General features: G+C 57.7%; 9 protein-coding genes across 9 annotated transcripts; 3 read left to right on the top strand and 6 right to left on the bottom strand.

Annotated features, from left to right (window-relative positions):
- Window positions 1-1,808: 1,808 nt before the first annotated feature.
- INS49_010254 (uncharacterized protein) lies at window positions 1,809-6,105 on the top strand (the record flags this gene model as incomplete). Its single annotated transcript, XM_043170980.1, has 2 exons — window positions 1,809-2,342; window positions 2,404-6,105. The coding sequence occupies 2 exons, from the start codon at window positions 1,809-1,811 to the stop codon at window positions 6,103-6,105; spliced, it is 4,236 nt and encodes a 1,411-aa protein (XP_043025545.1).
- Window positions 6,106-6,946: 841 nt separating this feature from the next.
- INS49_010253 (uncharacterized protein) lies at window positions 6,947-9,070 on the bottom strand (the record flags this gene model as incomplete). Its single annotated transcript, XM_043170979.1, has 1 exon — window positions 6,947-9,070. One exon carries the CDS (start codon window positions 9,068-9,070, stop codon window positions 6,947-6,949), a length of 2,124 nt encoding a protein of 707 aa, XP_043025544.1.
- Window positions 9,071-10,097: 1,027 nt separating this feature from the next.
- On the bottom strand, window positions 10,098-11,785 carry INS49_010252 (uncharacterized protein; the record flags this gene model as incomplete). The annotated part of the gene is made up of 2 exons (XM_043170978.1): window positions 10,098-11,152; window positions 11,218-11,785. The coding sequence occupies 2 exons, from the start codon at window positions 11,783-11,785 to the stop codon at window positions 10,098-10,100; spliced, it is 1,623 nt and encodes a 540-aa protein (XP_043025543.1).
- A 1,195-nt stretch (window positions 11,786-12,980) lies between these two features.
- INS49_010251 (uncharacterized protein) lies at window positions 12,981-14,936 on the bottom strand (the record flags this gene model as incomplete). Its single annotated transcript, XM_043170977.1, has 4 exons — window positions 12,981-13,988; window positions 14,033-14,277; window positions 14,344-14,620; window positions 14,868-14,936. 4 exons carry the CDS (start codon window positions 14,934-14,936, stop codon window positions 12,981-12,983), a joined length of 1,599 nt encoding a protein of 532 aa, XP_043025542.1.
- Window positions 14,937-16,456: 1,520 nt separating this feature from the next.
- INS49_010250 (uncharacterized protein) lies at window positions 16,457-17,446 on the top strand (the record flags this gene model as incomplete). The annotated part of the gene is made up of 3 exons (XM_043170976.1): window positions 16,457-16,593; window positions 16,677-17,228; window positions 17,341-17,446. The coding sequence occupies 3 exons, from the start codon at window positions 16,457-16,459 to the stop codon at window positions 17,444-17,446; spliced, it is 795 nt and encodes a 264-aa protein (XP_043025541.1).
- A 284-nt stretch (window positions 17,447-17,730) lies between these two features.
- On the bottom strand, window positions 17,731-18,549 carry INS49_010249 (uncharacterized protein; the record flags this gene model as incomplete). Its single annotated transcript, XM_043170975.1, has 2 exons — window positions 17,731-18,129; window positions 18,367-18,549. The coding sequence occupies 2 exons, from the start codon at window positions 18,547-18,549 to the stop codon at window positions 17,731-17,733; spliced, it is 582 nt and encodes a 193-aa protein (XP_043025540.1).
- A 2,064-nt stretch (window positions 18,550-20,613) lies between these two features.
- On the bottom strand, window positions 20,614-21,372 carry INS49_010248 (uncharacterized protein; the record flags this gene model as incomplete). Its single annotated transcript, XM_043170974.1, has 1 exon — window positions 20,614-21,372. One exon carries the CDS (start codon window positions 21,370-21,372, stop codon window positions 20,614-20,616), a length of 759 nt encoding a protein of 252 aa, XP_043025539.1.
- A 541-nt stretch (window positions 21,373-21,913) lies between these two features.
- On the bottom strand, window positions 21,914-22,757 carry INS49_010247 (uncharacterized protein; the record flags this gene model as incomplete). Its single annotated transcript, XM_043170973.1, has 3 exons — window positions 21,914-22,273; window positions 22,375-22,555; window positions 22,633-22,757. The coding sequence occupies 3 exons, from the start codon at window positions 22,755-22,757 to the stop codon at window positions 21,914-21,916; spliced, it is 666 nt and encodes a 221-aa protein (XP_043025538.1).
- A 1,851-nt stretch (window positions 22,758-24,608) lies between these two features.
- On the top strand, window positions 24,609-25,568 carry INS49_010246 (uncharacterized protein; the record flags this gene model as incomplete). Its single annotated transcript, XM_043170972.1, has 1 exon — window positions 24,609-25,568. One exon carries the CDS (start codon window positions 24,609-24,611, stop codon window positions 25,566-25,568), a length of 960 nt encoding a protein of 319 aa, XP_043025537.1.
- Between the last annotated feature and the right edge of the window lie 79 nt (window positions 25,569-25,647).

The raw sequence follows: 25,647 nt of genomic DNA, 5'->3' as shown, positions 1-25,647 counted from the left end.
ACAGCATTTTGCGATCAGAGGGAATGAAATCGAAACGCATTACTTCTTTTTCCCCCAACAAGTAAAGGCCAACCAGCCTTGCAGTGTGGTAGACAGAGATCACCCCACCAACCAACGCAAAGAGATTACTTGCATCATAGCTGCTCGATTGAACGCAAATATGGGCTGATACCTGTCTGCCCTGCCCCCGAGAATAATCTGGGCCTCCACCCAAAGATCCCAAAGCTCTCAGCGCTCACTCCACCAGGTCACGTAAGAGGAGTCGTCTAGGCCATGTGCGGGTCAGCTCTAGAGTGGCTCCAGGCTCGATCGGGCTCCGCCCCCGCAGAGCAGGCCCAGGCAGCCAGGGCTGGTGTCCCCCACTGGCACATGTGAGAGAGCAAAGTGGCCCCACCGTGTTCCTGTGCCCTCGTGTAGTGACGTTCCCTTATTCATGCGATCCCCTCCCTCATCTCCCGGTGCAATCAATCATCAACCTGGGCTGTGTGGAGGTATTGTATTAGCTGGCCTTATAGCTGGTACCAGGCGTGAGATGAGACGGCGCATCAGCCTGGGGTGTTGGCTGGGGCCCTCTGCAAGGCCGAATTGAAACCCGTCTATTTCATCCTCAGCTCTCCCCAAACAGCGACCTGTTTCGCCGGGAATACACAGCAGCAGTTAGCCCCAGCCACTCGCGGCCCACACAACGAGCTGCATGAATGCGCATCTGACAAGTGCCCGGGTGCTTGAGTGCTTGCAGGCGGCTCCGTCTGTCCCCGTGGGCTCCATTGTCGTGCGTCAGGTCAAGAGTATTCCTCGGAATACGGAATGCTCAGGATGTCGTCCTCGGTGTTGAACGTGGGGCCATTTCAGGACAGTCACTGCCCGAGCTCTACCCTTACAGTACTAACTGCTTTCACGTGCTCACTCCCAGGCCCTGCCAAGTGGCACATCGCCACCTAACTTAGACTGTGTCATGCCACGTCAAACGGCCGCGACCTGAACCTCGCGGCCCGGCGTCATGCCACTCTGCCGGGGCCTAGGCTCGATGGGTACCCGACAGGCCTGTCCTACGCACATCCCCTTCTCGTTACCCCGGCCTGTCCCGGTTGCTTGGGAAGTCCCCGCGCACCAATGCACGCCTGTCTCCACGCACAGGCACACAGGCACACATTGCACTCGCACTCACACGACCTCGTTCGTTGCTCTTGTTGACCGGAAGGAGCCAATGGCCCTTCAGCCTGCCTGGGCGCACTTTTCTCGGCTGGGACGGAAGGAGGAAAACAAAGGGTATTGGTATATCTGATAAAGGACAAGAAGCAGGGCTTTCGCCTCAGCCCCAGCCCAGCCCAGCTCACGTTTATTCGAGTGAATGACAGAACAGCCTTTCTGACGTGGTCGTGGTCATGGTCATGGTCATGGTCTCGGTCGCATGAGCCTAGCAATCTGTGTTTACTTAGGCCGAACACATATACCCATCTTCCACTCCTCGTTTCCCACTTGTCCTATCCCATGCGCCGTGTTCTGCACGCATTCATGCGTCCCAACTGCCTGTTGCACACCTCTCCATTAGTGAGCCCAACTTGGTAGCCCAGAGATGGCGCTTGCATCTTGTTTACTCGGTCCCCGTCCTTAGCGACCTGCCAGCTCTTGGTGTACACACGCTCACTCTCTCTTCAACAACGCAACAAACGCGACAAGCTACTTTCATTCATTTCTGGGATAGCACAGAGATAACGCTGGTGCTGAACCACGACTTCTACACGGCCCTCCCCCCTTTGCCAGCATACCCCATCCAGCATTGACAACGGTTCGCATTAATTTCAAGGATGGCCTGGGACGCGTCCGATCGCATCAGGGCCCGCGGTCCACAACTCCAGACCCTCAATCTCTCAAAATTCGTCCTTGACGAGCCCATCTTCGACCCTTCAAACAGCTTCTCAAGTCAACAAGACGCCAACATGACCCTTGGAGGCCTTCTGTCGCCGATCGAGGAGGAAAGCGGGTTCGCCTTCGACAACGCACCCCTCCAGGTCAAGGTCAACGTCAGGTTTCTGGACCCCGTCGTCAAATCGTTACATTACAATCGAATCTACTCCAGCTCACCAGCTTTCGAGCCCACCGACCGGATATGTCGTGGCCTGTTGCACAGAATCGAGCACTGCTCCAAGGAACTGATCACCCGCAACGACCCGGAGGCGCTGAATGAGGAACTCCGTCAAGCACCCCGTTTCGAGATCAGTTTCCAGCTCAGGCACGATGGGCTTCCTGGAATCTGGGCCGAGAGGGTTTTCAAGTCCTACCAGAAACACCCCGTCACCAGTACCCTGGCCAAGGACATTCTTTGCTCGACTCACAGCATCGTTTGCGTCTTTCTAAGACACCATGACCAGCACTTCCGATGGACCAACGATCCCTCGCAAGAATATTCCCATGACACACCAACATCTCAAGCCTTCACTTACCGGTGCCCCGGATCTCTCTTGCGTGCCTCGCTCTTGTTTCATAGAATCTACGCAGACCTGGGAGTTTATCCCTGGGTACACCCTAGAGCTTGTATTCAGGAGCCGCAACCCCTCACGGCGTCAAGCACTCATCACACGAACTCTGAAGGTCAATAGCAAGCAGACCGCCCCGCTGAATCTTGGCCAGGGTGAGACGCTATTATGGCAGGCTTACAGGACGCTCGAAGACATGCTTGACTCGAGGAGGACTGCCTTTGAGATCGAGCATGCGGATTGTGATGGATTCGAGGGCGTCGTTGACTGCGACTGCCGACATTTTGACGAGGATGCCTTGTGCGTGGACCTCCGCGTCATTAACAACCTTGGGCCCTACTACGAGCACCTGCACCGCAACATTCAAAGCCGGCTACAGTTGTTCAGACACGTCTGTGGAAACGACTGCGACGACTTTGTGCGTGGCGTCCATGGTAGCCTCGACGAGTTGAGGGAGAAAGTGGACGCAAAGCTCGATGTACTGAACGACTTCGACTTCCGGATTGCGGAGCTGATTGGTCACGGGTGGCGCATAAACAACCCGGCTCGGTTCACCCTCGACAGCAAACAGAGACACAGCCGGCGGACGATCGAGGCTCTGCTCGATCGCATACGGACGGGCGTGGGTGATGTCCTGCGAGGGCACGATGTTGCAGTCCGCATGATTGCCCACAAGCGAGGGCATCTCGTCCTGGACAAAGCTCTCATATCGCGCAACCACCAGTCATCGCCAGGCCCGTTCGCCCCGAACACCCCGGAGGATGAGCAGGCACTGTTTGTGGCGCACCTGAGAGCACGCATTCAGGCTGACATCGACCTCGTTTGCAAAGACACGTGCAGTCTCAAGGATGTCCCTGAGGAGCCGTCTCATGAGCACTCGCCGCGCCCTCGCAACCCACCGTCTCGCCCATTCACACCTCGTTCTACAGTTTCGGACGGGCTTGCCGTGCCGAAGGTTCGCCGGGATCCCGTAGAAGTCAACCACACTTCGCCCTCATATACGCCTCCAGGCTCACCGGGCCACTTCACACAACCTCCCGTGCCACCCTGTGTCCCACCCAGAAGCTCATCGATGCGTATTTTCCCACTTGTCCCTGCCAAGTATAGGGAACGTGAGGAGCACTCGAGGAACACAACGCCGTCAGAGCGAGATTCGGCTATTGCCGTCGACTCTGCCAGTGACGGAAGCATACCTGATGAAGCTGTCAGCGTGGCTTCGTCGGTCAGTGGCAAGGCTCGTCCCGTCACTGACGAAATTCATGAGCATTCCCTCCGAAGCGAGGCCTCGCCTGTGCTGAGCCCTGCAGCTGAAGTCTTCAAGCACAGCGAGGCTGAGGATGACGACTCCAGCTCCTCAAGGTCAACGTGTTCCTCCATGCCAGCACTCACCGAGAGCGAAATGGCCACGCCTGAGCACAGCCTGCTCATTACACCTTCACAAATGCGGCATTCGTCGCCCGATTCGGAGGCACACCTCTTTAACGTCTTTGGAGATGGCGGACCATCTAGCCCTTTGGTCTTAGCAACACCAGAGCTGCCATACCCTGTGTATCCGGCAGCGAAAACCTCAGCAGAGCACGGTCTTTCGGTACCAAAGACGCCCGTGACCTCGACCGCACCCGCTTTGGATCTAGCGAGAGGCGAGGTACCAGCAGCGGTGTCGACCGAGAGCCTGGCATCCACCGAGGCTACCAACGGCACAGATCTCAGCTCTGCTCTTGAAGACCAAGCATGTCTACAAGAAGCTTCTGAGGGAGATGCGACCCCCGAATCGCATGGTGTACTACAGTCGACCAGTCATGAAGAGGCTCGCTCGGGCCTAGGCATCATCAATAATTCCGATTTAGCAGGTCACACCTTTGACGAGTCAGAATGCGAGTCCTCGGATATCGCACAACGCAATGTCCCGCAAGAAGGATGGTTGCTACATTGCGTCGAAGAAATCAACGAACGGGATGACGCCGTCCCACAGGACGCTGAGTATTCCGGGATCGTTGCAACAGTCACCGAATGCGGCTCGTCCGATACGTTGAGGACGCAGATTCGGATTCTTGACGATGTCATCGACCAGCACGAATTGCCAGCACCGCAGTCCAGTCTTGGTCGAGATTCTGTCAACGAGGACGCAGCGAGGCTACAGCTGGAGGACGGTCAAGAATCTATCGATCCGGGCATCGTACACGAAGACGGCGTAAGCCTGCCGGAGCTCTTCGAGGCGCCAGAGGCAGCTTGGTCGGGTGACTCGATCGATGCGAGCGCGGACGCGACACAGGTGAGAGACTTGAGCGCCGAGGATGAAATGTCTCGGTCCAAGATGGATTACTTCGAGGCAGACGAGGATGACACGGATTCGGAGGAACATGACCATTCTCGGTCCGACGGAAACTTGCAGCCCGCCGCACCCAGCCCGCGATTCGTTGGAGCCTCCGAAACACAGTGCATAACGCCGTTGTCAGACTCGGAGGGCGGCATCTCGCAGCGCTCCGAGACCCTTGAACGGTCCTACGGGAGCAAGCACCCCGGCCTAGGATCAATTGACGAGGCCGCTCCCGAACCCTTTCCGGATGTGTCTTGCTCAGTCAGACAGCATTCTTCATCAGACAACACGGAATCGGCAACAATTTCGGGGCCTTCAACAAGCGACGTTGTCCGAGGCGGAGACCTGAATGGTCCGAATGCCGCGAGTTTGGAGTCAACCGGTGGTCTCACTGTACCAGACCTCGCTGTGTCGGCGCCGAAAACACCGAAACACGACGTGTTCTCTGAGCAAGCGCTTGCAGCAAGGACTCCGACGCAGGGTGATTTCACGTCGACTTCAGAAACGCCGAGGCATGAAACCTCTCAGTCGCTTGCCCGAACAAAGCCGCGGCCCGCACCTACCGGGTTGAAGACCAATTTCCTCCTCCCGTCCCTGCCAGTCTTCGCCAGCATCGACCCCACTGCCAACCAGAGCAGGGCCAGCTTCCAGTCATCATCCTCGGAGTGGGAGGACTGTGTTTCGGAGGCGAGACAGTCGAGCGATTCGGTGGACACGATCCAGCAGCCTCCGTCCCTATCGGATCATGACGTCGGCGCCACAGAGCGCCCCGGCTCTCCGAAACGCCTGGGCACGCCCACTGCGGGAATCCTGGGCCTCCACGAGTCACGATGGGCAGACTTTGGCATCCGCGGCGCGCTGACGGGGAGCCACGCGTTCGACAGGCCCTCGACAGCGCCGTTGCTCAGCGCCGAGCACACGCGCGAGGAGAAAGCTGAGCCGAGGGGCGACAAGGTGGAAGAGGACCTCGAGGAGACACCGCGCGCCCGGCCTGCGACGCCACACCGCAAGTCGCTACATCTGCTACACCACAAGAAGAGCATCAGCTCAATCATCTTTCCTGGAACGCACCACGGGCACCAGCTCCACCAACATGGCAAGGCGCCGAAGTTGACCAAGAAGGAGAGCAAGGAGCTCAGGGCGCGGGAGAAGTCGAAGGCCAAGCCGGAGGGCAAGGAGAACGGCAAGGCTGTGGGTGTTGACGCCCAGAAGCGAGAGGAAGTCGGGGATGCGGGGCGATTCCCAAGGGCGATGATGCTGATCACCGGGCTGGCGATTGCGTCGTCGGTGGTGAATAGGAGTTCTGCCTGAGACTAATCAGTGGGTGAACGTGTGGTGATTTTAGGGGATCGAAGAAAGCGAGGACGGCGCAGTGGTTGGTTTTGACAGAGTGTCGTCGACACATTCGCATTCTTATATTGTACGAGCACACTTTATGGCGTTGGGAATCCGTCCCTTTCATGGGGACTACTAGCATGGCGTTGCTGTCGAGGAAAACGTCACCATCACCCAAGCATATTGGTCCTTTATACTGTGTTAGAACACACATGGCGGAAGGGGGGGGGGGGAAGGGGGAACTCACTCTCATTCCGAGACACACTTTTCCTTGGACTGGATACTCTGTAGACTTGGGCGCGCTCGCTCGCGGCTGGCCATGACTTTGACGATGATGAATTGAAATGAGTTCAATAATAACAACGTCGGGAGCATGTGCATACTCGTGAAATCTCCGCTTGGCCAGGCATCCCGAACAGGAAGGAAGTCCTCACGGCTCCTCGCCCGCTGGATCCACCGAGACCGTGGCATCACTTTTTGGTTTATTCGTCCTACGTGAATTCAGACCATGTCTCAGACAGCCTGTCAGTCAGCCAGTCCAGAGAGTTCGAAGATAGCATTACTGCTACTGCTGTCACTTCGTCTAGCAGCTCTAGCTAGGTACCATTCTATTTGTGCGTGTGCCTCGAGTGTGAGGTTCAGTGTCTAACTGTATATGCTACTGACCTTTGCGTAACTTTGCTGCGAGGCATTGTTGCCACCACCATCTACTCTGCTTGTAATCCAAATGACGGCCGCCCAGTCGATGCTGTGATCCCTCACATCCCGCTCCCCCAAGAAGCAGCCCCCTTCTCTGGTCTCGCCCTATGCATGCCCCTCAGAATCGAACCACGGAGAGCGTCCCCTTCCCGTCCTCACCAATCAGCCACCTCTCATCACCACTAATGCAGCCCTTCCCAAGCAATCTGTCCCACATCTCGTCCGCGAAGTGCACCTCCTCGTGGGCACCCTCGCCCTCGCCGTCGTCGTCTCGCCCACGATCGGCGGCCTCGCCCCCGTCACCACCACCGTTCAGCCTGACCCTGCGCTTCCGCAGCTTCCGCCTGGCCATGCCCGCCCTCAGCTTCCTCTCCAGCCGCGCCATCCTAGCAACCGCCGATGCGTCAGCAGTACCTCCATCGCTGCTCGATCCGCCCTCGTCCTGCCCGACCTCGTCATCCCCGCCGACACCGAGCTCCACCACGCTGATCGAGGGCCGCACGTGCACGCTGAGCGTCTCGAGCATAAAGCAGTGCCGCGCCGTGACCCGCACCCCGGCGCGGAAGTCGACCACCTCGCCCACACTTAGATAGGGGAAGTCCTCGTGCCTCCAGCACGGCGCCCACCCGGGCCACCGCGATGTCCCCGCCGCGATGCCCGCCTCGATCTCGCCCGCGAGTCCCTTGCGTCTGCTGCTGCTGCTGCTGCTGCTGCTGCTGCTTCTATCGCTACTGCCACCAGCCGGCAGAAGAGCCGCCGCGCTGTTGCCGTTGCCTATCCATAGCCCCGGGCCCGTGGGCCACTCCCCGGCCCCACCGCCGTCGACGAGAGCCGTGTGCTGCTGTTCGGCCATGCCGCAGAACCGCGCCTCGTTCGTGCGCGTGCAGAAGGGCATGCGGACGTCCGTGTTGGTGCCACACTGGTCCACCCACCGGGGGCCCTGAATAACAACCTCGGCGCCGTCGCCGGTGGCGGGCTGTCCTGCGGTGCCGGGCACAACAATAGGTATGCCCGTGGAGCGGACCAGGTGCACCCTCGGTGGCACGAGGCTGCTGTGCCCGCCCTCGGCCCAGCGGTGCTCCTCCTCCGCGAAGTAGAGGTTCCGCTCGTCCATTCCGAGCGAGCGAAGCGTCGGAGTGGCACCCTGGCGCACGCCGTAGAAGGCGAGCGTGTCCCACGTGATTCGCCGAATGGTCCGCGGATGATCCCGGGCCGAGATGTCCCAGACGATGACGCTCTCGATGGGATCGTCATTGTACAGCGACCGGTTGGGCTGCCACACGTAGACGGCGTAGTGCGTGGCCGTGTGCGCCGAGAAGAAGCGGTCGTGCCGGTTCAGGGGGAAGCCCAGGAAGTGCGTCTTGAACTGGCACCGGGGCCTAACTGCCCAGGTGTCGGCCTCGCCGGCCGCAGTTTGGTCTCCGGGTGAGCTGGCCCCTCTTCTTTCCCGCACGACATCCAAGGCGGTGACGAAGTGGCGGTGGCATTCCTCCCGGTCGTTGAGCTGGTGGTATGCCTCTCGCTCGCACCACTCCAGGATCAGGACCCGGTCACAGAGCCTCACGCGCCGGACTATGCGGTCCTCGCCCTGCGGGAACGGCACGACCACCTCCTGGCCGGTCTCGAGGTCGCGCAGGCGCCACGGGCAGGACGCCGTCTGTTCCTCCACGCCGGCTGTGTCCTCGTGAGCGGCGGAGTGGTACACCAGCAGCCCGTCGTCCTGGCTGTATGACCAGGCCGGGTCCGGGTAGTGGAAGGGCGCCGTCTTGTCGTCCAGCCGGAGGAAGCGGTCCCAGATGGCCACGGGGTAGAACATTCTTGACGGGCCCTGCTCCGTGGACCCCAGCTTGATCGCCTCGGTGGTCCACGGCGTCGCTGTCCGGAGGTGATGGTACCTCCTGGCGACAGTGGCGAAAGTCGCAGTCCAGTCTGGAGACCAAGCGGCCTTTGCGTCATCTCCAGAACCCTCATCCTCACCTTCTCGTCGCCGGTCCCGGTCATCCGCCGTGTCGTGCACCTCAATTTCGGCAGGTCCGGGCCCGCCGAGTGCGCCGGCCAAGTACGCCACGCGCATCTCACGACTTCGCGGGAAGTGCCACTTCATAAGCTGAAGGTTCAGATCCGGGTCTGCAAAGGCGCCATGCCAGCTCCGGGAGACTCGTCGGCAGAGCACAACGGTCCGCGCGGAAAGGTGCGCCACCACCAAGAGGAAAAGGTCCCGGGGGAGCTCGACGATGTCCATGCTCAGGGTTCGTTGGGGCTTCTACTGGCCCCTTCTAGTATGGCCACTTCGCAGGTTTTCAAAAGTGAGAGATGGGCACATTCCAGGGCGAGTGCTCAGAAGAGGGCCGCAGCAACAGCCACGTTCGCGGTGGCTGTCGGGAACAGGAAACGGGGTCTATTCCCGGGGCGTCGAGCGGTGGGTAGAACTGCGACTTCCCCTTTTGGTCCTTAGACCCAATGAGAAATTCGAGTGATCGTCCGGAAGAGAACCCGTCCATTCGAAGGGGTTGTCTCCGAGGACAGAAAGGGTGATGGTCTTCCTCGGGTCGGCAACAACATCAGTCCACCGCGCTCGGGAGGACGGGCATTTAGCCGATACTATTCCTGTACCGTGGACAGGCAGCAGCAACGAGGGTTCAAAGGTTGCGCAAGGCTGCGGTATCAAGTCACGCTGTGACGAATGGAGAAGGTGGTGTTGTCAAAGGAAAGGGGGGATGAGGAACTGACTAACTGTATTGTTTGCATGTGGTGGTTGTCTGGTCCGGACGAAACCGCAGTTGCCGGGGGCCGGCCAATTCAATGCGGCGGTCCTCGGCAATGACGCATCCACCGGGTGGGATCGCAACATTGATTAACGTATGTATCAAGCTTCAGACTTCTTTTGAAGGAATGCAACTGGTTCTGCATATATGGCTGACTAGACAGCATCGATGGCTTCTACACAGGAACAACCATTCTCCCATCAGAAACCACTCCGTCAATGCGTTCATTGCGTTACCCCAGTTTCAGCCTCCATCGTTTCACCAACCAGCTCACTCTAGCCTCTCTACTGTCATTGTGATCATTAACATGTGTGGAAAACTGTTAAGCTACAAGGGCAGATGTTGGGGATCATCCAGTCAGAAAGCCGTAATTGGTCAAGAAAGCGTCAGCGCGCGAGTGAGATGGCGCAGACGTGACTAACACAAGTAGCAAGAATCATATCATATCATTAAATCTTTCATCCTCAGACTTTTTGCATGCACTACGAACAATCACACACCAATCTAGCTGTGCGTAGGCATAGCAACGTCGGCCTTCTTGCTGACCGCGTCGCCCGCCTGCCAGAGCGCCGTGACCGTCTTGAGCTGTGTGTAGAAGTTGACGCCCGGCTTGCCGTAGAAGGTGCTGACGCCGCCGCCGGCGACGGACCTCTTGTTGCCCGTGAAGGAGAACATGGGCAGGGGCACGGGGATGGGCACGTTGATGCCGACCTGGCCGGCCTCGATGCTGCGCCGGAACGTCTCGGCCGTGGGCCCGCTGCGCGTGAAAATGGCCACGCCGTTGCCGTACTCGTTGGCGTTGATCAGGTCCACGGCGTCGTCCAGCGTCTCCACGTTGAGGCATACCAGCGCCGGGCCGAAGATCTCCTCGCGGTAGCACTTCATGTCGGGAGTAACGTCCGTGATGATGGTCGGACCCACCCAGTTGCCGTTCGGGTACTTGGCCGGCTTGTAACCCCTGCCGTCCAGCAGGATCTTGGCGCCCTCCTTCTCGGCGCTGTCGATCAGGCCCTCGATGCGCGCCTTGCTCTCGGGCGAGATCACGGGGCCCAGGTCCGCGCCCTCCTCGAACCCGCCGTTGACGCTCAGCGCCTTGGCGCGCTCGGCCAGCTCCGGCAGCCACTCCTTGGTCTCGCCGACCATGACCAGCGTCGAGAGGGCCATGCAGCGCTGGCCCGCGGCGCCGAACGCGGCACCCACGACCGCGTTGAGGAACTGGTTCTTGTTGCAGTCGGGCAGCACCGCTGCGTGGTTCTTTGCGCCCAGGTTGGCCTGGACTCGCTTGCCGTTCGCTGAGCCCCGGCTGAAGATGTACTCACCGGCCTTGTTGCCGCCGACGAACGAGATGGCCTTGATGGCCGGGTGGTCCAGGATGTAGTTGACGGTACGGTGGGCGCCGTGGACAATGTTGACGACTCCTGGAGGGAAGCCGGCCTTCTCGACCAGCTCGGCGAGGATCATAGCCGCGCCAGGGTCGCGCTCAGAAGGCTTTAGGACGAGCGTGTTGCCCGTGATGGTGGCGATGGGGATGCACCAGAGCGGAATCATGGCTGGGAAGTCTATCGCAGGTCCCGTTAGTTCCCAAACTCGTCCACAATTGTCACAGCTCAGGGACCAAACTCACTGAAAGGGCAAATCGCTGCCGTGACGCCCAGCGGCTCCCTGTACGTCCTAGTCTCCATGTCCTTGGCGACCTCGAGCACCTCGCCCTTGAGGAGCTCCGGCGCACCGCACGCCGCCTCGGCGACCTGCAGCCCCCTCAGGACGTCGCCTTTGGCGTCCGCGAACGTCTTGCCCTGCTCCAGCGTGATGCTGGCCGCCAGGCGGTCCCAGTTCTCCCTGATGAGGGAAACGAACTTGAACATGATCTGCTGCTTCGCGATGACGGTCGTGTTCCTCCAGACCGGGAACGCCTTCTCGGCGGACTCCACAGCGGCCGCGAGCTCGGCGTCCGTCATCTGCGGGACGCGAGTGACGAGGTTGTTGGTCGCCGGGTCGTAGAGGTCGATGAACTGCTCGGCCTTGGAGGGCCGGAACTCGTTGTCGATGAAGTAAGGGGTGTCTTCTACCTTTGCGATCTTCTCGTGTGTCGTCGGGTACGATGTTGCTGTCGACTCCAGGGCTGGGTTCAGGTGTGCGGCCGTGGCGTGTAACCTCCTGATGGAGGCTGCTGGTGATGAAGAGGGCGCCATCTTGGAAAGTGAAGGTGCCGAGAGGACGAGAGGCGCTGCCCTGCTGGTACTAGCTGCTGTTCCTGCTGCCGCCCTCGTGGAGCGTGCTGCGCTTGCAGTTGCTCTGGTCGATAGGAGTCGACGCATTGGAAGCTGTGGTGGCGGGACAAAGGATGAGGAGGAAGTCGGAGAAAGGGAGGGGAAGAAGGAGGAGAAACTTCCTTGGCCACGGGATGTCGAAGCACTAGCAACGGCCACGATATGAGACCACAGGCTAGTAACGGGATATGGTATTAGGGGGAGTGGACCAGTATCTAAACGACATATCCGACGAAACCCAATTCGGGGCTGTCGTTCCCTTTAAATGTCAGGATATCGGCGGATGACGCAGGACGATCGGGGTCGCTGGCAGGGGGGATCTGGCCCAATGCGGGGAGTGAGTGACAGACTCTCTACGCAGTGTTGTCGCTGCCGCCCTTCTCCACACAATCGGGGCATGTCTCGCACGAGGAGACAAGTCCCAATGCCGCCAATTGCCGGTGCGCCGGAAATCTCTCCCGCCGGGGTCATCTTACCCATTTGTCATAGTTTCACTCTTCTTCCCTCTCACAGGAGACATACAGATACCTAGGCAGATAGCAGGACCGGCCCGGCTCAGGCAACCAAACTGGGCCGAATCTACTCCATGTCCGTGCTGCGCCCGCTGGCGATATCGGCTGGGATCTAGGTGGCTCGGAGCCTCACAGCAGGCCCGGGATGATGTGAGGGGGAAAGCCGCAGCGGATCCAACATCTGAGATAGGATTGGAGGGGACCGACATAGCTTTCCCCATGTCATCTTGTTCCCCACGCGGATCACTCTTCTAGATCGTCCGGAATAGGCATGTCAACGCGACAGCACCCGACAGCTTTCAGAGCTGTAGTCTCGTGCATACAAAACAGAGGCGCACCTAAGCGCACAGCTACAGGCAAGCCAATCCGAAGTGGCCGTCTCGAGGCTTGTGTGAAATGATTCCTATTCCCTGTGATACCGTACTAAGAATACACCAGCTGCGCCGTGCTCATCCCTATAAGCCCTACGAGCCCTAATGTGAAAAGCGAAGCATCAATTTTTGTTTTTTTTTTGTTTTCCTATTCCTTCTGTTGGGTTCTTTTCTGTTCACCATCCTCGATCACTCATTACTACCTTCCACCCGCCTCGCCACCACCTTGTCAACCTACGACTGCTGGCTGCGGGTGGTGCGCTTCGTGGTGTTGTCCTTCGCGGCCTCGGCGCCAGAAGAAGCAGCCGCAGCGACCTTGTCCTTGGCCTCGGCAGCCTTGTCCTTGGCATCAGCCGCGGCCTTCTTGACAGCGGGCGGGGCGTTGCCACCACCCAGGGAGCTGACGATACCGACAACAACAGCGATGACGGTGACCAGGACGGCACCAATGCCACCGGCGACCTCAGGAACGAACTTGATGGCCTCGATGGGGTCCTTCTGGGCAATGGTGACGAAGAGGTCGACCTTCTCCTTGATGAAGGTGACGGGGTCGTCCAGGAACTTCAGGTCAGAGGGAGCCTTGGCGTCGTCCTTCTTGGGCTTGTCAGCCAACTCAGCAAGCTGCTCGTGAGGGTGCTTCTCGAAGAAGGTCTCCTCGGCGAGCTTCTTGGCGTCCTCGATCGAGTGGCCAATGTAGACGTTGTCAAAGAGGATGTCATTCTGCATGGTCCAGATCTCGAAGCCAATAGCTCCGATGGGCTCGAAGTTGGCAGGGGTCTTGTCCTCAAAGAAGTCGGGGTTCTTGATCTTGCGGGGAGCCCACACGCCCTTGTAGGCCGGGTTGTCGATGTAAGGAGCGGTCCACTTGCCCTTGTAGTCGGGGTTCTTCTTGTTGGGCTTGGTCCAGGGGCCGCAACCAGAGACATCGGCACACTTGGGGTTGGGGACAGTGGGGGCGATCCAGTCACCGTCCTCCTCGTCATCCCAGTCCTCGGGCTTCTGGGCCTCGGGGTCAGGGACGGTGAGGGGCTCATCAACAAGCCAGTCCTCGGGCTGCTCGGCCTCCTCATCGACAATCTCGAAGGGGGCATCCTCGTCCCAGTCATCAGGCTTGGTGGCATCGGGGTCGGGGATACGGGCCTCGTCAACCCAGTCCTCGGGCTTCTTGTCATTGGGGTCGTCAATCTCCTCAGGGGGGTTGACGGAGGGGGTGAAGTCCTCGAGAAGGCTGCCGTCCTTGACCTGCTCGCCATTGAGCTCGATGACGAAGGTGTTGTTGGGGTGACAACCAGCGTGTAGAGCTCAGTGGTCTTGACGATACGGGCCGGTGGGGGAGACTTGAGGTGCTTCTCCTCGTACTCGCCCGTCTTGGGGTTCTTGTGGTTGAAGATGAAGTGGACCTTGTTGGTGTGGCCGCACTTGTCGGGACCGAACATGATCACGTACGGGGTGGTGTTGGCGAACTCGTCCTGGTGGAGAGCCTTGTTCTCGCGGAGCAGCTTCATGTAAGCACCACCGCACTCGAGACCGGCTGGAGCGCGTCGAGTCAGTAACAGAGTCTCTGGCGATGAGCGTAGAGGGGGGCCGGAATACGTACTCTGGAGCTTGACCTCGTATTGAACAACAAGAGTCTTGCCCTTGTTGTCAATCTTCTCGGGGAACTTGGCGGAGATGGCGTGGTGAGCGGCCTTGTTCTTGACAACCAAGCCCTTGTCTCCCTCAATTCCCTTGTAGACGGTGGGCTCCTCGACAGCCCACTCGCCAACGTACGCCCACTCCTCCTCCTCCTTGCCTGTGCCGGTGAGGTCCTTCTTTGCGTGGGAAGGCTTCCATCGTGCCTCCCAGTCATCGGTGAACTGCTCAAGGAAGGGAGCCTTGAGGTTTGTGTGGGCTGGAGAATTACAAGCAGATTAGCTGCTGATCAACCGATTTGGCCTGTCTCCACATGCTTCTGCAGCTTCTCCAAGGGAGTGTGCGGGGGGCTCCGAGCGCAAGCTCGGTGCCCGGCAGTGCTTCCTTTGTTGTGGAAATCTGGGGGTTGTGCTTACAGTGAAGGTGGGCAGAGAGGCGTCCACGGAAGCTGTGGCGGACTCAGCAGCAGAAGAGCTCGTCGCTCAGAACCTTCTGAGAATCGTCGGCGACAGAGCCGTAGGCCAGGACGGCCCAGGCGACGATGGGTGTGAACCTCATGATGGCGATGCAGCAGACTTGGATCGTCTGTCCAGCTGTTGTGGTAGACGGGGAGAGCGGAAAAGAAGAACAGATGCAAGTTACCCTCTCGTGATGATGGAACGGAGAAGGAACGCTGTCTGTCGATGGAGACAGATGAGAAGAGTTATTCACAGCGAAGGAATAAGATGGTTTTGCTCTCAGAGCCCGAGGAGAAGAAAAGCAGACTCGGGGCAGATGAGGCAGCGTGTTGATAAAGAGCTGTGGATTTATCTGCTCGGGGCTGGGCTAGGCTGGGCCGGTCACAGAAAGAGGCCACGTTGACAGAGCTCCCCAAAAATCTAATACAGCAACCGCTGTGCATCAATCAGTCAATTCACCCAGGCGACAGGGGTTGCAGCTTCCACCACGGACGCTACAGTCGGCCTGGCCCCTGCACTAATTGAATGCGGGGTCGGGTGTTCTCCTTCACTCAGCCGAGACCCATCACCGATTGCTGTGACCCGGGCCCTCAGGCAGGACAGATCCACCTGTAGAGAACCTTTTGGAAGCTTCGACTGCAATAAAGGCGTCCAGGTAAGGCCCCTTGGTCATATCGAGTAGGTTTCCGCTGGCTATTCACAGCCACGGATGGTAACACGGCACTCCCGATGGGTATATACATTACTGCGTAACTTCATGCTAAAAATGGCAGCCGCTCACGTTTCCAATATCAACACTGAGTGAATTGGTATACGTGGCATTTGTATACATGGCATGTAAGTGGGTGTCAAGACCCATCAGTCATTAACAGACGAGATGTGACTGACACCTTCTCCTCGGCTTGGATTTGGGTTTGTGTCAAGGTGTTCACTTCCCAAAGCCATTATGCTCTGCTATCAAGCTCTGCTCTAGAGACAGTAAGGGCGACCGTCAAACTCTGACGAACCATAGCACCAGACTGTCGTCGATCCTGGAGGAAAGAAACCAAGTCACACGAGTCTTCAGTGGATGTTCCAAGTGTTGCCCCAGAGCAGGTAATTCCAGATCAGTCAAAAGGTCCGGCGTCTTGTCCGTGTACTTCCACCACGTGTGTCCTTTGAGCTTCAGCCTCAACCTGGAATGTGTGTAGACTATGAAAATGTGTCGACAATGTGAGACCACAACGGACCATATCTGATTCCACTTTAACAAAGCATTATAATAAAGCCCATGAGTCAGAAAGCTATGTAAAAGAGAAAAGCAATTGCAAATTTGAGCCCAACTGCTGGTGGCATACGGACCACGTGTGTAGACAGGTGGACGACGAAGTGCAAATAAATCACACCACCGCGCCGAGATGATCGGCAAAAAATTGACGTGCTCGCCGCTACGGCTCCGAGACCAAGCTCTCAATGAGCGGGTCGATTTTGTCCCATGGGAGCCCAACTTCTTCAACTGACCTGACATTGGTACGCACACAGTTCCTCACGACACCGCAGGCCAGCTCTTCCACCACTCGAACCGCGCGTCCAACCACCCAGTCCCAACCCACGCAGCTCAAAACCGTACAACTTCCCGCCATGAGCACCAACGACGACCGGCTCGTCCAGTCGGACGACCCCGAACACCCCGCGAACCTCATCCCCTCCCTCTGCGCCAAGTTCTGGACGCTGGGCTGGGTGACCGGCACCGGCGGCGGTGCCTCCATCCGCGACGAGTAAGACTTCCTTTCACTCTCGAGCGACACACAGATTCCCGATCCCAGTCCTGGCGCTAACACGGGCACCGCGAACCCACCAGCGAGCACGTCTACATCGCGCCCTCGGGCGTCCAGAAGGAGCTGATGAAGCCGTCGGACCTGTACGTGCTGTCGCTAAGCCAGACGCTGGAGAAGCACCGCGCGGCGGCCTCAGGCGGTGACGGGCCGATCCGGCCCTCCTCGCGCGTCTACGTGCGGTCGCCGACCCGCTTCAAGCCCTCGCAGTGTACGCCGCTCTTCCTGTCCGCCTTCACGCGGCGCGGCGCCCGCTGCTGCATCCACACGCACTCGGCGCACGCCGTGCTGGTGACGCTCATCCTGGAGCAGGTGGGCGCCAGCGAGTTCCGCATCAACAACATCGAGCAGATCAAGGGCTTCGCGAGGGGCTACCCGCACGCCGAGGTGGGCAACCTGGGGTACCACGACACGCTCCGCATCCCCGTCATCGAGAACACGGCCCACGAGGAGGACCTGACCGAGTTCCTGGAGGAGGCCATGGACAGGTTCCCGGACGCGTACGCCGTGCTGGTCAGGAGGCATGGGGTCTATGTCTGGGGCAACAGCGTGGAGCAGGCCAAGGGGCAGTGTGAAAGGTATGTCGCCATGGGTCACTGTTGAATCTTGATAGTCAAAGGTTCAGAGGCGGTGGTGCGGGTCGGACCGGCGTGGACGCTGAGGCTGTTCACATGCTGACATAACTTGCAGTTTGGACTACCTGTTCCAGATCGCCGTCGAGATGAAGAAGCTGGGCATACCATGGGAGTCGGACATCCAGCCGACACTGCCCAGGAACTCCCTCAAAGGACAATGAATTACTAGACGGTACGGTGGGGTCACACATACACACACCAGAGACGCGGCGACGACGAACGACACTAGATGAGAAGCAAGCGAGCCCAGTAGCTCCAATGTCTGGATGGGTATCTTATCCCTACGTATCTCGCTGCCTAATTACCACATGACATGCCCTTCCCAGCGTCGTTTTTCCAGCCATAAGACCCGGTTCATATGCATTATTAATTCGTCAAGTCCAAGAACGCAAGATATCATTCCGGCCGGCACACATAGGTGCGGCGATGACAACGAGGTACCACTTTACAGGGCAATGGCAGCGGCGATGAAGCCCAGGAGGCCCAGGCCGGTCATGCCGACCTTGACGGAATCAGCAGCCGAGCCAGAGGCGGACGCAGACTCAGACGACGAGGAGCTGGTGCTGGTGGAAGAGGAGCCAGAGGTAGAAGAGCCGGACTCGGAAGAGGAGTCAGAGTCATCAGTGGAGGTAGCGGAGGCGGAGGAGCCCGAGGCGGTGGATCCAGAGGAACCGGAGCCAGCGGTGGCAGCGGGGGTGCCGCCGGACGTGAAGTAGTTGTCGCTGATGCAGCCCTGGACACACGACGCGTAGGCGTCGGTCTCGGCCTGGGAGCCGTCTCCCTGGTCACAGTTGGCAACGCACTCGGTGGTGGCGTTGACCTGGTTGGCGTCGGGGTTGGGGACCTGGTGAGGGATGAAAGTCAGCATCAATGCTTCTTCAGTGAGGTTATTTTTGGTGAGGCGAGCTCCGAAGTCCAAGAGGCACTACCACCGTCAAAGATTCCAAGGTAGCTCGGCTCGCTGTCTGCGGGAACGCGAGTGTGTTCACCACCGTGTGGACAACGGCAAGATACCTCATGCCTCTAGACGTGGCAGATACCCTTTCGACTCGGAGGTCACTTCAGCCCCGTATGTACTTACAGCGATGCACTTGGACTCGCAAGCGACGTCACCGTCCTTGCACGCGTCGAGGCAAGCAATGGTGGAAGCCTGGGCGGCGTCGGTGGTGGCGGCGGTAGGCGCAACAGAGGAGGTACCAGTGGTATCCTGAGCACTGGCGAACATGGCGAGAGCGCCGGCGACGATGATGCTGGTGAAACGCATTTTGAGTGATGTGGAAGAATCAACGGCTGTGATTAAATTAACAAGAGTGTAATGGTTCCGTATGGGAGCGACTGTGTAGAAGAATAACTGTATAGCTTCTGGATAAGGTTCAACTTTGAGCGAGTGAAGATGAATCCGACACGATTATAAACTGGCAGTAGGAGCAAGAAAGGGGAATCATTAGACTGGTGGGCAGATGGGAACAAGGCACATTTAAACTCCCGTCACGCGTAGACAGAACATTCCTATGGGGGGTCCGCAAAAAGAAACACGGGACTGGGGGGGGCGCTTGGGAGGGATCAAGGACGAGTGAGAGGCGAGCGAGGATCTGGAGATGAACATGGCCATGGGCCCATGTCTGGCTTGGCCGAGAAGTCACTCGAATGTCCGGGGATGGCATGTCAGGATGCTGGATTTCCAAGGCAGCCCCCCTCGCCGGGGCACGCAGAGCATCCACTCTTGTTTTTCATTCCCCAGCAATGGGGCCACTGGATTCGCCCAGCAGGCGTGTCTGCTGGTCTTGCTGGATCCCTCCCCCCAGGAGCCTAGGTCGCGTCAATGCAGACCAGTCCTGAGCAGAAAATAGAAGGGAAAAGAAAAGAAAAAAAGGCGCCGCATCCATGCGCAGGACAATCTCGTTTAGATTCTGGTGGTGACGGTACCTGATTCGGCCGCGGGCAGGGTGGGATTCGCCAATCAGGGACGGGACGGGCGCGCATGAGCTCTCAAGCTCGACCTTGCCTCTTCGTGTTCGCGAGGACTGGTGACAAGCCAGACAGACCCGCGTTCGCTCCTCCAGGTCGGATGGGGCCTGGCTTTTTTGCCTCGTCCCCCACTATACGAGGGCCGTCGCGTGCCTAGACTGGACAGGCAGACACAAGGTTCACGCTTTGCCCTCCACATCTGCTTTGCTGGCGAGGACCAGCGGCCGCCGGTCCCCTCTTGTGCAGACTTCTGCATGTGCCGCCATGGTTCTCCTGTTGCTTCGCTGTTGCTTGGTGCTTTGCTGGGTTTCCTCTCGCCGTGTAATTAGGCCAAGGATGGGCGACTAGGATGGTGACAGGATCTTCCCCGCTCAGCGCTGCCCCTTTGAACTAGCTTTTATAGGGGCGGATGATCACTCAGGGCCGGGGTAAGTGGGTTTGGATTTTCCCTTCGATCGTCCGTCCAGTCTTGCCAGTCCAAGCGCTTCCCATGTCCGCCCGCCCGCTGGCTAAGCCGAGTTGAGAACACAGACAGGGCTATTGTTCAAATTGCCCGTCTCCTGATGATCGTTGTTCGGAAATGCATCCATCGCGGGAAGTGTTTCTGTTCCTTTCGACGCTACGGGAGTCGGCACGGGGAAAGCAAGGGCTGGCTCGCATGCTGGCAGGGTGGGCACCAGACCAGAATTCTCGCCCTGTGCAGCCGGGCGCCAGGCTTAGCTGTGCCTTCTCGGCCCCAGATGTTGTCAGACCCAGTGTTCCCTCGGATGTTTAACCCCCGTGTGGTCGCTGTCCCACTACCACGTCAGTTCTAGAATTCCGGCCAACCAGACAACATGTGATATGCTGTGTGTGGTAGGTCTGGATGGCTTTTTGTCGTCGAGCCCAACTTCGGACGAAGAAATACGAGCAGACTGGACCGTCACAGGTATAGGAGCTGGCGGCAGTTGTTCGCGTCGATTATAGGCCCCCAACAGTCCTGGGGCGATTGCTCTAAATTTCTACATTGCCACAATTATGCAGATGCCCGGCTGCTTGCTCCAGACCCCTTCCTCGACAGCATGCTGCGCTTGTTGGTTTGCATCGAAAGCGATATGGTGTTCATCGGGCTAGGCCTGCTATATCTGAGGGACGTATGATATGACGAAGTCACCTACTCGAAGTGCACATGGGCATGGCTCCCCTATGTTCACCCGTCACTGAACATATGTGGATATAGTAGTGAGTGGCTTTAGTTCATAGTACATTTCTTACAGCCACAGTTCAACCCGACAGCGTCCAACTACAGGACCAAACATGGTGGTCGCCGGGCTTGACTGTCTCCCAGCCGTCATCATTGCACGCCGCGACATCCTGCCATTTACCAAGGAATAGTTCCTTCCTTGTTGGTGAACGTTCCTGACTCCCCGTCAGGTCCCAGCGTGGCCAGCCGGCAGGCGTTGATAGCCCCGCTCTCAGCTGAGTTGGTGCCCGAGTAGGCGTTCAGATTCGTTGCGCAGAATCCCGGGCAGCAGATGTTAAGCTTCCAGGTCTTGTCGTCCTCGTACTGCACAATATAGTGCAGCGCCAGCTGGTTGAAAGCCGCCTTGGACGTGGTATAGTGCGTGGCTCCTACCTTGCGGAAGGTTGAGCCGAGTTTCGGGTCGGCCAGCATAGATACGCTGCCGAGTCCTGAGCTGATAAACACAATACGCTTGGTCTTTGTCGACTTCTCCAGCAGCGGAATGAACGCGTCGGTCACTACTTGGACACCAGCGACATTCGTGTCCAGGATGCGGAGGAACTGCTCTCGCGTTGAGAGCGGCTTGCCGTCGGCAGAGTGTGAAATGTTGGAGATGGCGGCATTGTTGATGAGCACGTCCAGGTGACCATGCTTCTCGTCGACGGCTTTGGCCGCTGCGGCGATAGAGTCGTCGGACGATTGATCGAGCACGAGCGGCTCGACTGAGAATCCCTGCGCTTGAAGCTTCTCTGCGGCTTCCTCAATGGCTTGTTTCCTCCGTCCTGCCATGATGACATGGTAGTTTTCATGCTCGACATTGAGCTTCTTCGCAATTTCGAAACCAATGCCCTGATTGGCGCCGGTCACGAGAACGATGGTCTTGGAGTCGGCAGTCATTTTGATGTTGATGGTGGTTGTTGCGGTTTGCTTCTTAATGAGTCATTCATGTCGGACAAAACCCATACACCAGCAGCCAGACGAGATGCAATGGCTACTTATAGTCAATGAGCTCTTAGAGTTTCAGGTTGCAGCAGACATTAGAAATCAACGTGCGCAGGAATGTGCCCGTGTTGATGGCTTCGTACTTAGCTCCCGGACTTTTGAGGCTAACTCCGACTGTACCGTCCTCATTGAGGCTATCAGTGAAATGCCACGTAGCGACCCTGCCTGGCCGTCACTTCTTTGTGGGCATTTGATTCATGATGCCTGGAATAGTTAGTAGCGCTTCGAAGCATATACCCGGACCCGGTAACTCCGATTTTAGTGTCGCTCCTCCGAGTGTCAGCTCTTGGCGACTTCGAGAGTGGCCTATGGCCTGGCATGAGGTGCAGACACAAGGCTACCGGGCAGCCAGGGCCATATGGAGATATGGGATTCTTTCTAGCGAGGCCGATGTGCGTCCGGGGCCGAATGCTGTTGAGGTACGTCGGCAAAGACTTCAGACCAACTCGGCGTCTCCAGCATCTACCAACGGCTTCGCGTCTGACCATCGCAAGATCAGGATGTCCCCGTTCTTCCCATTCATGCTGCCGTCCTCGTCAATTCCTCGGCCTTCTACCAGGCAGTCCCTCAGCAGGCGGATAAAGACGGCCGTGTCGAGGTCTGGCGTGTCGATCATACTGATGTTGCCCGCGGTGTCGTTCAGGTTCTGCAGGTTCGGAGGGAAGGACGACAGGAACGAGGAGAGGTAGTGGTTGTGCAGCATAGCCTGGTGCCGGGTCGCGTAGGCCAGCTCTGTTTCGGAGAGGCGAGCGCGCATGGTCGGCGTCGAGAGGTAGTGGAGAGTATGCTTGTCAATCTGCGATCACAATGCCAAATGCCATGTCAGCCTCCAAAGCCGTCAACTGGTCCTTGCAGTGCGGCAACAGGACAGGTCCATCCAGGCCAGTCTATGCTCACCTTGGCTATCCTGGAACGCAGGAAGCTTCGCACGATGTATTTGTACCGCTCCAGCTCGGTCTGTATAACGATGAGGGCGAAATTGGTCTTTGGGTCCATGTCGCCAGTCATCTCTTCCACTTTCTCGATTTGCGCCTTGATTCGCTCGTTCATGCGCTCGAAAAGGCCGTCGGCGGGCCATCTAAGCGATAGAAGGCATTAGAACGGATTCTCGAGGGACGGCACAATGTCGCCGTTGCATTGAAAGGGTTTGCGCACTCTAGAAGCTCTGGGGCGCATCGCTCGGCAACCCAGGCACGCGTCAGGGCCTGGAGATCGCGAGTCTCGCTGGGGATGGTGTCGATCACGGGGTCGACCTCGCGCAGGATGTCGTCTATATCCATTATTACAAACTTATGAAACTGTGGAAACCACGGGGAACGAAGAAGGAAAGTTGAGACTTGAGAATTGGCATAGGACAAAGTCGAACCAGTTGCTCGAGGACTCGTCGCGACTTTCAGTACGCGATCTGCATGGTGGGGGCCGGGCAGTTCTATGGCAGTACAAGTCAGGGGTCCCCTGCCGTGCCCCCGTCCAGACCGACGTCTCCCGTGTAAGTGGCCGGCCGACCTCGATTGTAACCGACTTCACTTTTTGTATAACCACTGACTTCTTTACTGCCATGTTGCCGTTAAGCTTTTCCAAAGAGGAAGATACACTACTTGATGATTTCAGCCTTATAGGTACTGCATATTTTCCTCAATTACTATCAGCTATCTCTTAGCTTGGTTCGCTGGCGTGACTGGTCCTGCATCGAAGATAATTTGGTCCTACGTTTACAGTGAGGGCGGACTGACTGCTTAAAGACCTCACACAGTGCCTGGTTCTTGCTTGAGTATGCCAAATTCCCATAGCATACTTGCTTTCAATGTGTGAGCTTCTACGAACATGCGGTACCAAAGGAAGATTGGTTGGAGTCGAGAGTGATTTCCTAGGCCACAGCTGACCCGTCCATATGAACCTGTATGGACAAGATCATTCATACTAAAGAATTATTGAGAGTTTCCATGCCTTAGAGCAGTCTTAACGGCGTCTTTTTCCTCTAAGCCACCCTAGTGCCAGCCTTTTCTCTCAACTTCTGGCTCTCTCACAAAGGTGCTTCCATAGGTTGTAGTTCAGAATATAAGTTGCCTAGATCTTTGAATCTCAAATACATAATTCTTATGCTCCTTGGGACTTCCTATAACAACTGTGTACTTCATGAACCGCTCAAACACATCGAGACTAGCACCATACACTATCAGGCAAAATATTTCAGGATAACTACACTTCGCTCGAAATCCAACATTGTCAGTATCCTGTCAGCGTCTTTGAACCAGTTGTACCTTTTACTCACCAGAATCAACAGACATCCAAACGCAATAGACAGAATGGAGGGGAACACTTCGAAAAGTTTGCCACAAATTCCGGGAGAAGGACAAGAAGACACGCTCAACGTTGTGGAGTCTTTCTCAGTCAACCAGAGCGGACCCCGACGGAGAGATGATATAACTCGGCCAGATGAACCGCATAAGGATATGAAAAAACCTCGCATCTCAGCCCGGGTCTCCCAACAACAGTTTCAAGAGTCGGTTATGCTCCTCCGCCGTAGGATGGATGCACATAATGATGATTCTCGTCAACGCTCAGCACATGGACTCCAGCGACGACCTGCGGTGAGATATCCTAGAACATCTCTACGTTACCGACAGCAACTTGATGGAAACAACACATCGTCGCCGATGTCCGCAGATGCTGTTGCCCCCGAATCAGAAGCGTCTGGGCCTGTGTTGACCGGACTCTGCCAGAAGCCCAGTGAACAAAGCTATGTTGAGAAGCACAGAGAGGCTCAGAAAGTCCACAGCAAAGCTCATCCCGGTGATATCAGCAGTCTACTCCAGCCACAACCATCCCGGGGTAGTCTCAAGGTGAAGAATACTCCCCTCAGAAGAAGAGGCAATTCGGGCCACCCACACCGGAGACAAGATCTCATTCGACAGACACTTGCTCTCAGACGTCAACGCAAACCCGCCTCCGGCAACGAACCAGCGTTTTATCTGCAGAATGATAAGAGTCTCGCGGCAGTACCTAACTGGCCCTTGGGCGTCAAACCTACCTCCAGTCGAAATAGCGTCGACCAAAAAGCCCAACACCATCCGCTTACGCAGAGGGAGATACGGCTGCTCCTAAGGAACCCCCTAATACGTGATGGGAACATGGGGCCGTCGCCTACCCCCGATGGCGTGACACCTCCTCGACCTCCTCCGCACATATATGGCATCACCCCCGGGCCCCAGAGAACTGGCAGATGGGACCTTCCGCGAATATCGCGACTGGCAGGACTGAAGCGCCGCAACGCCCAAAGGAGGAGCTCAAAGTCAGCGCTCCAGCAGAATTTCGAGTCCTATAACGACAGGTTTAATGCCAGGTTCCGTCGAGGAAGCGCAGCCAGGGACGTCCATCGCAACTACTCCTCCCCCGTCGAGCTCGCACAACACAAGCTCGCAGAAAACGATTATCCAATGTATCGGATCGAAGAGGCATCCCACGAGCCGCCAGCTAGCGAGTCCACTCAGAAATCGACATCAGGGAAGCCCAACGTACCTAAAGACCATCCTGATGGCCAGACCCTCCTCAAAAACTGCCAATATCGAGAAGGAGAGGGAGGAGCACCCCAGAAGGACGGAAGCCCTCAGCGTTCTTCCCAAACCACAGAAGAAGAAGACGCGCCGTCAGGACAGAAGACACAACACCAAAATGACGGCAAAGAAACGCCCAGCACAATTGCACGCATACACCCCAGCCCCAGGCGTTTCCCTCTCATGACCAAGGGCCCACGGCCCGCCCCCATGAGCCTCTCCACGTCGTCCTCTGCGCCATCCACACCGCCGTCATCCGCACCGCTCACAGCGGCGACCCAGGCCTCTCCAGCAGCATCAGAGTCAGAGCTCGAGCCAAAGTCTGCGCACCTCGCTCAGGACGAGGCCGGTTGCAGTGCGGTGGGGTGCACGTGGGAGGACTGCTCGCGCATCCGCGGGACCTTCAGGATGCCGCTCCCGAGCGCAGCGGGCGAGAGCAAGCCCGAGAATGACAGCGGCGGCAGCGCGGCGGAGACGAGGAGCGAGGATGACATCGTGTCTGTTGGCAACGGTTTTTCTTTTCTCCGGCTGAACTGAAAAGAGCGAGAGAGCGAGAGGTGGGTGTGGTAACTTTGGATAGCTTTCATGGCTCAACGGTCAATCACAGATTGGGATA

This window comes from Diaporthe citri (genome assembly GCF_014595645.1).
Source record: "Diaporthe citri strain NFHF-8-4 chromosome Unknown scaffold_4, whole genome shotgun sequence".
Taxonomy (NCBI): domain Eukaryota; kingdom Fungi; phylum Ascomycota; class Sordariomycetes; order Diaporthales; family Diaporthaceae; genus Diaporthe; species Diaporthe citri.
The sequence above is the reverse complement of the archived record's forward strand: the minus strand, read 5'-3'. Positions and strand labels throughout refer to the sequence as shown.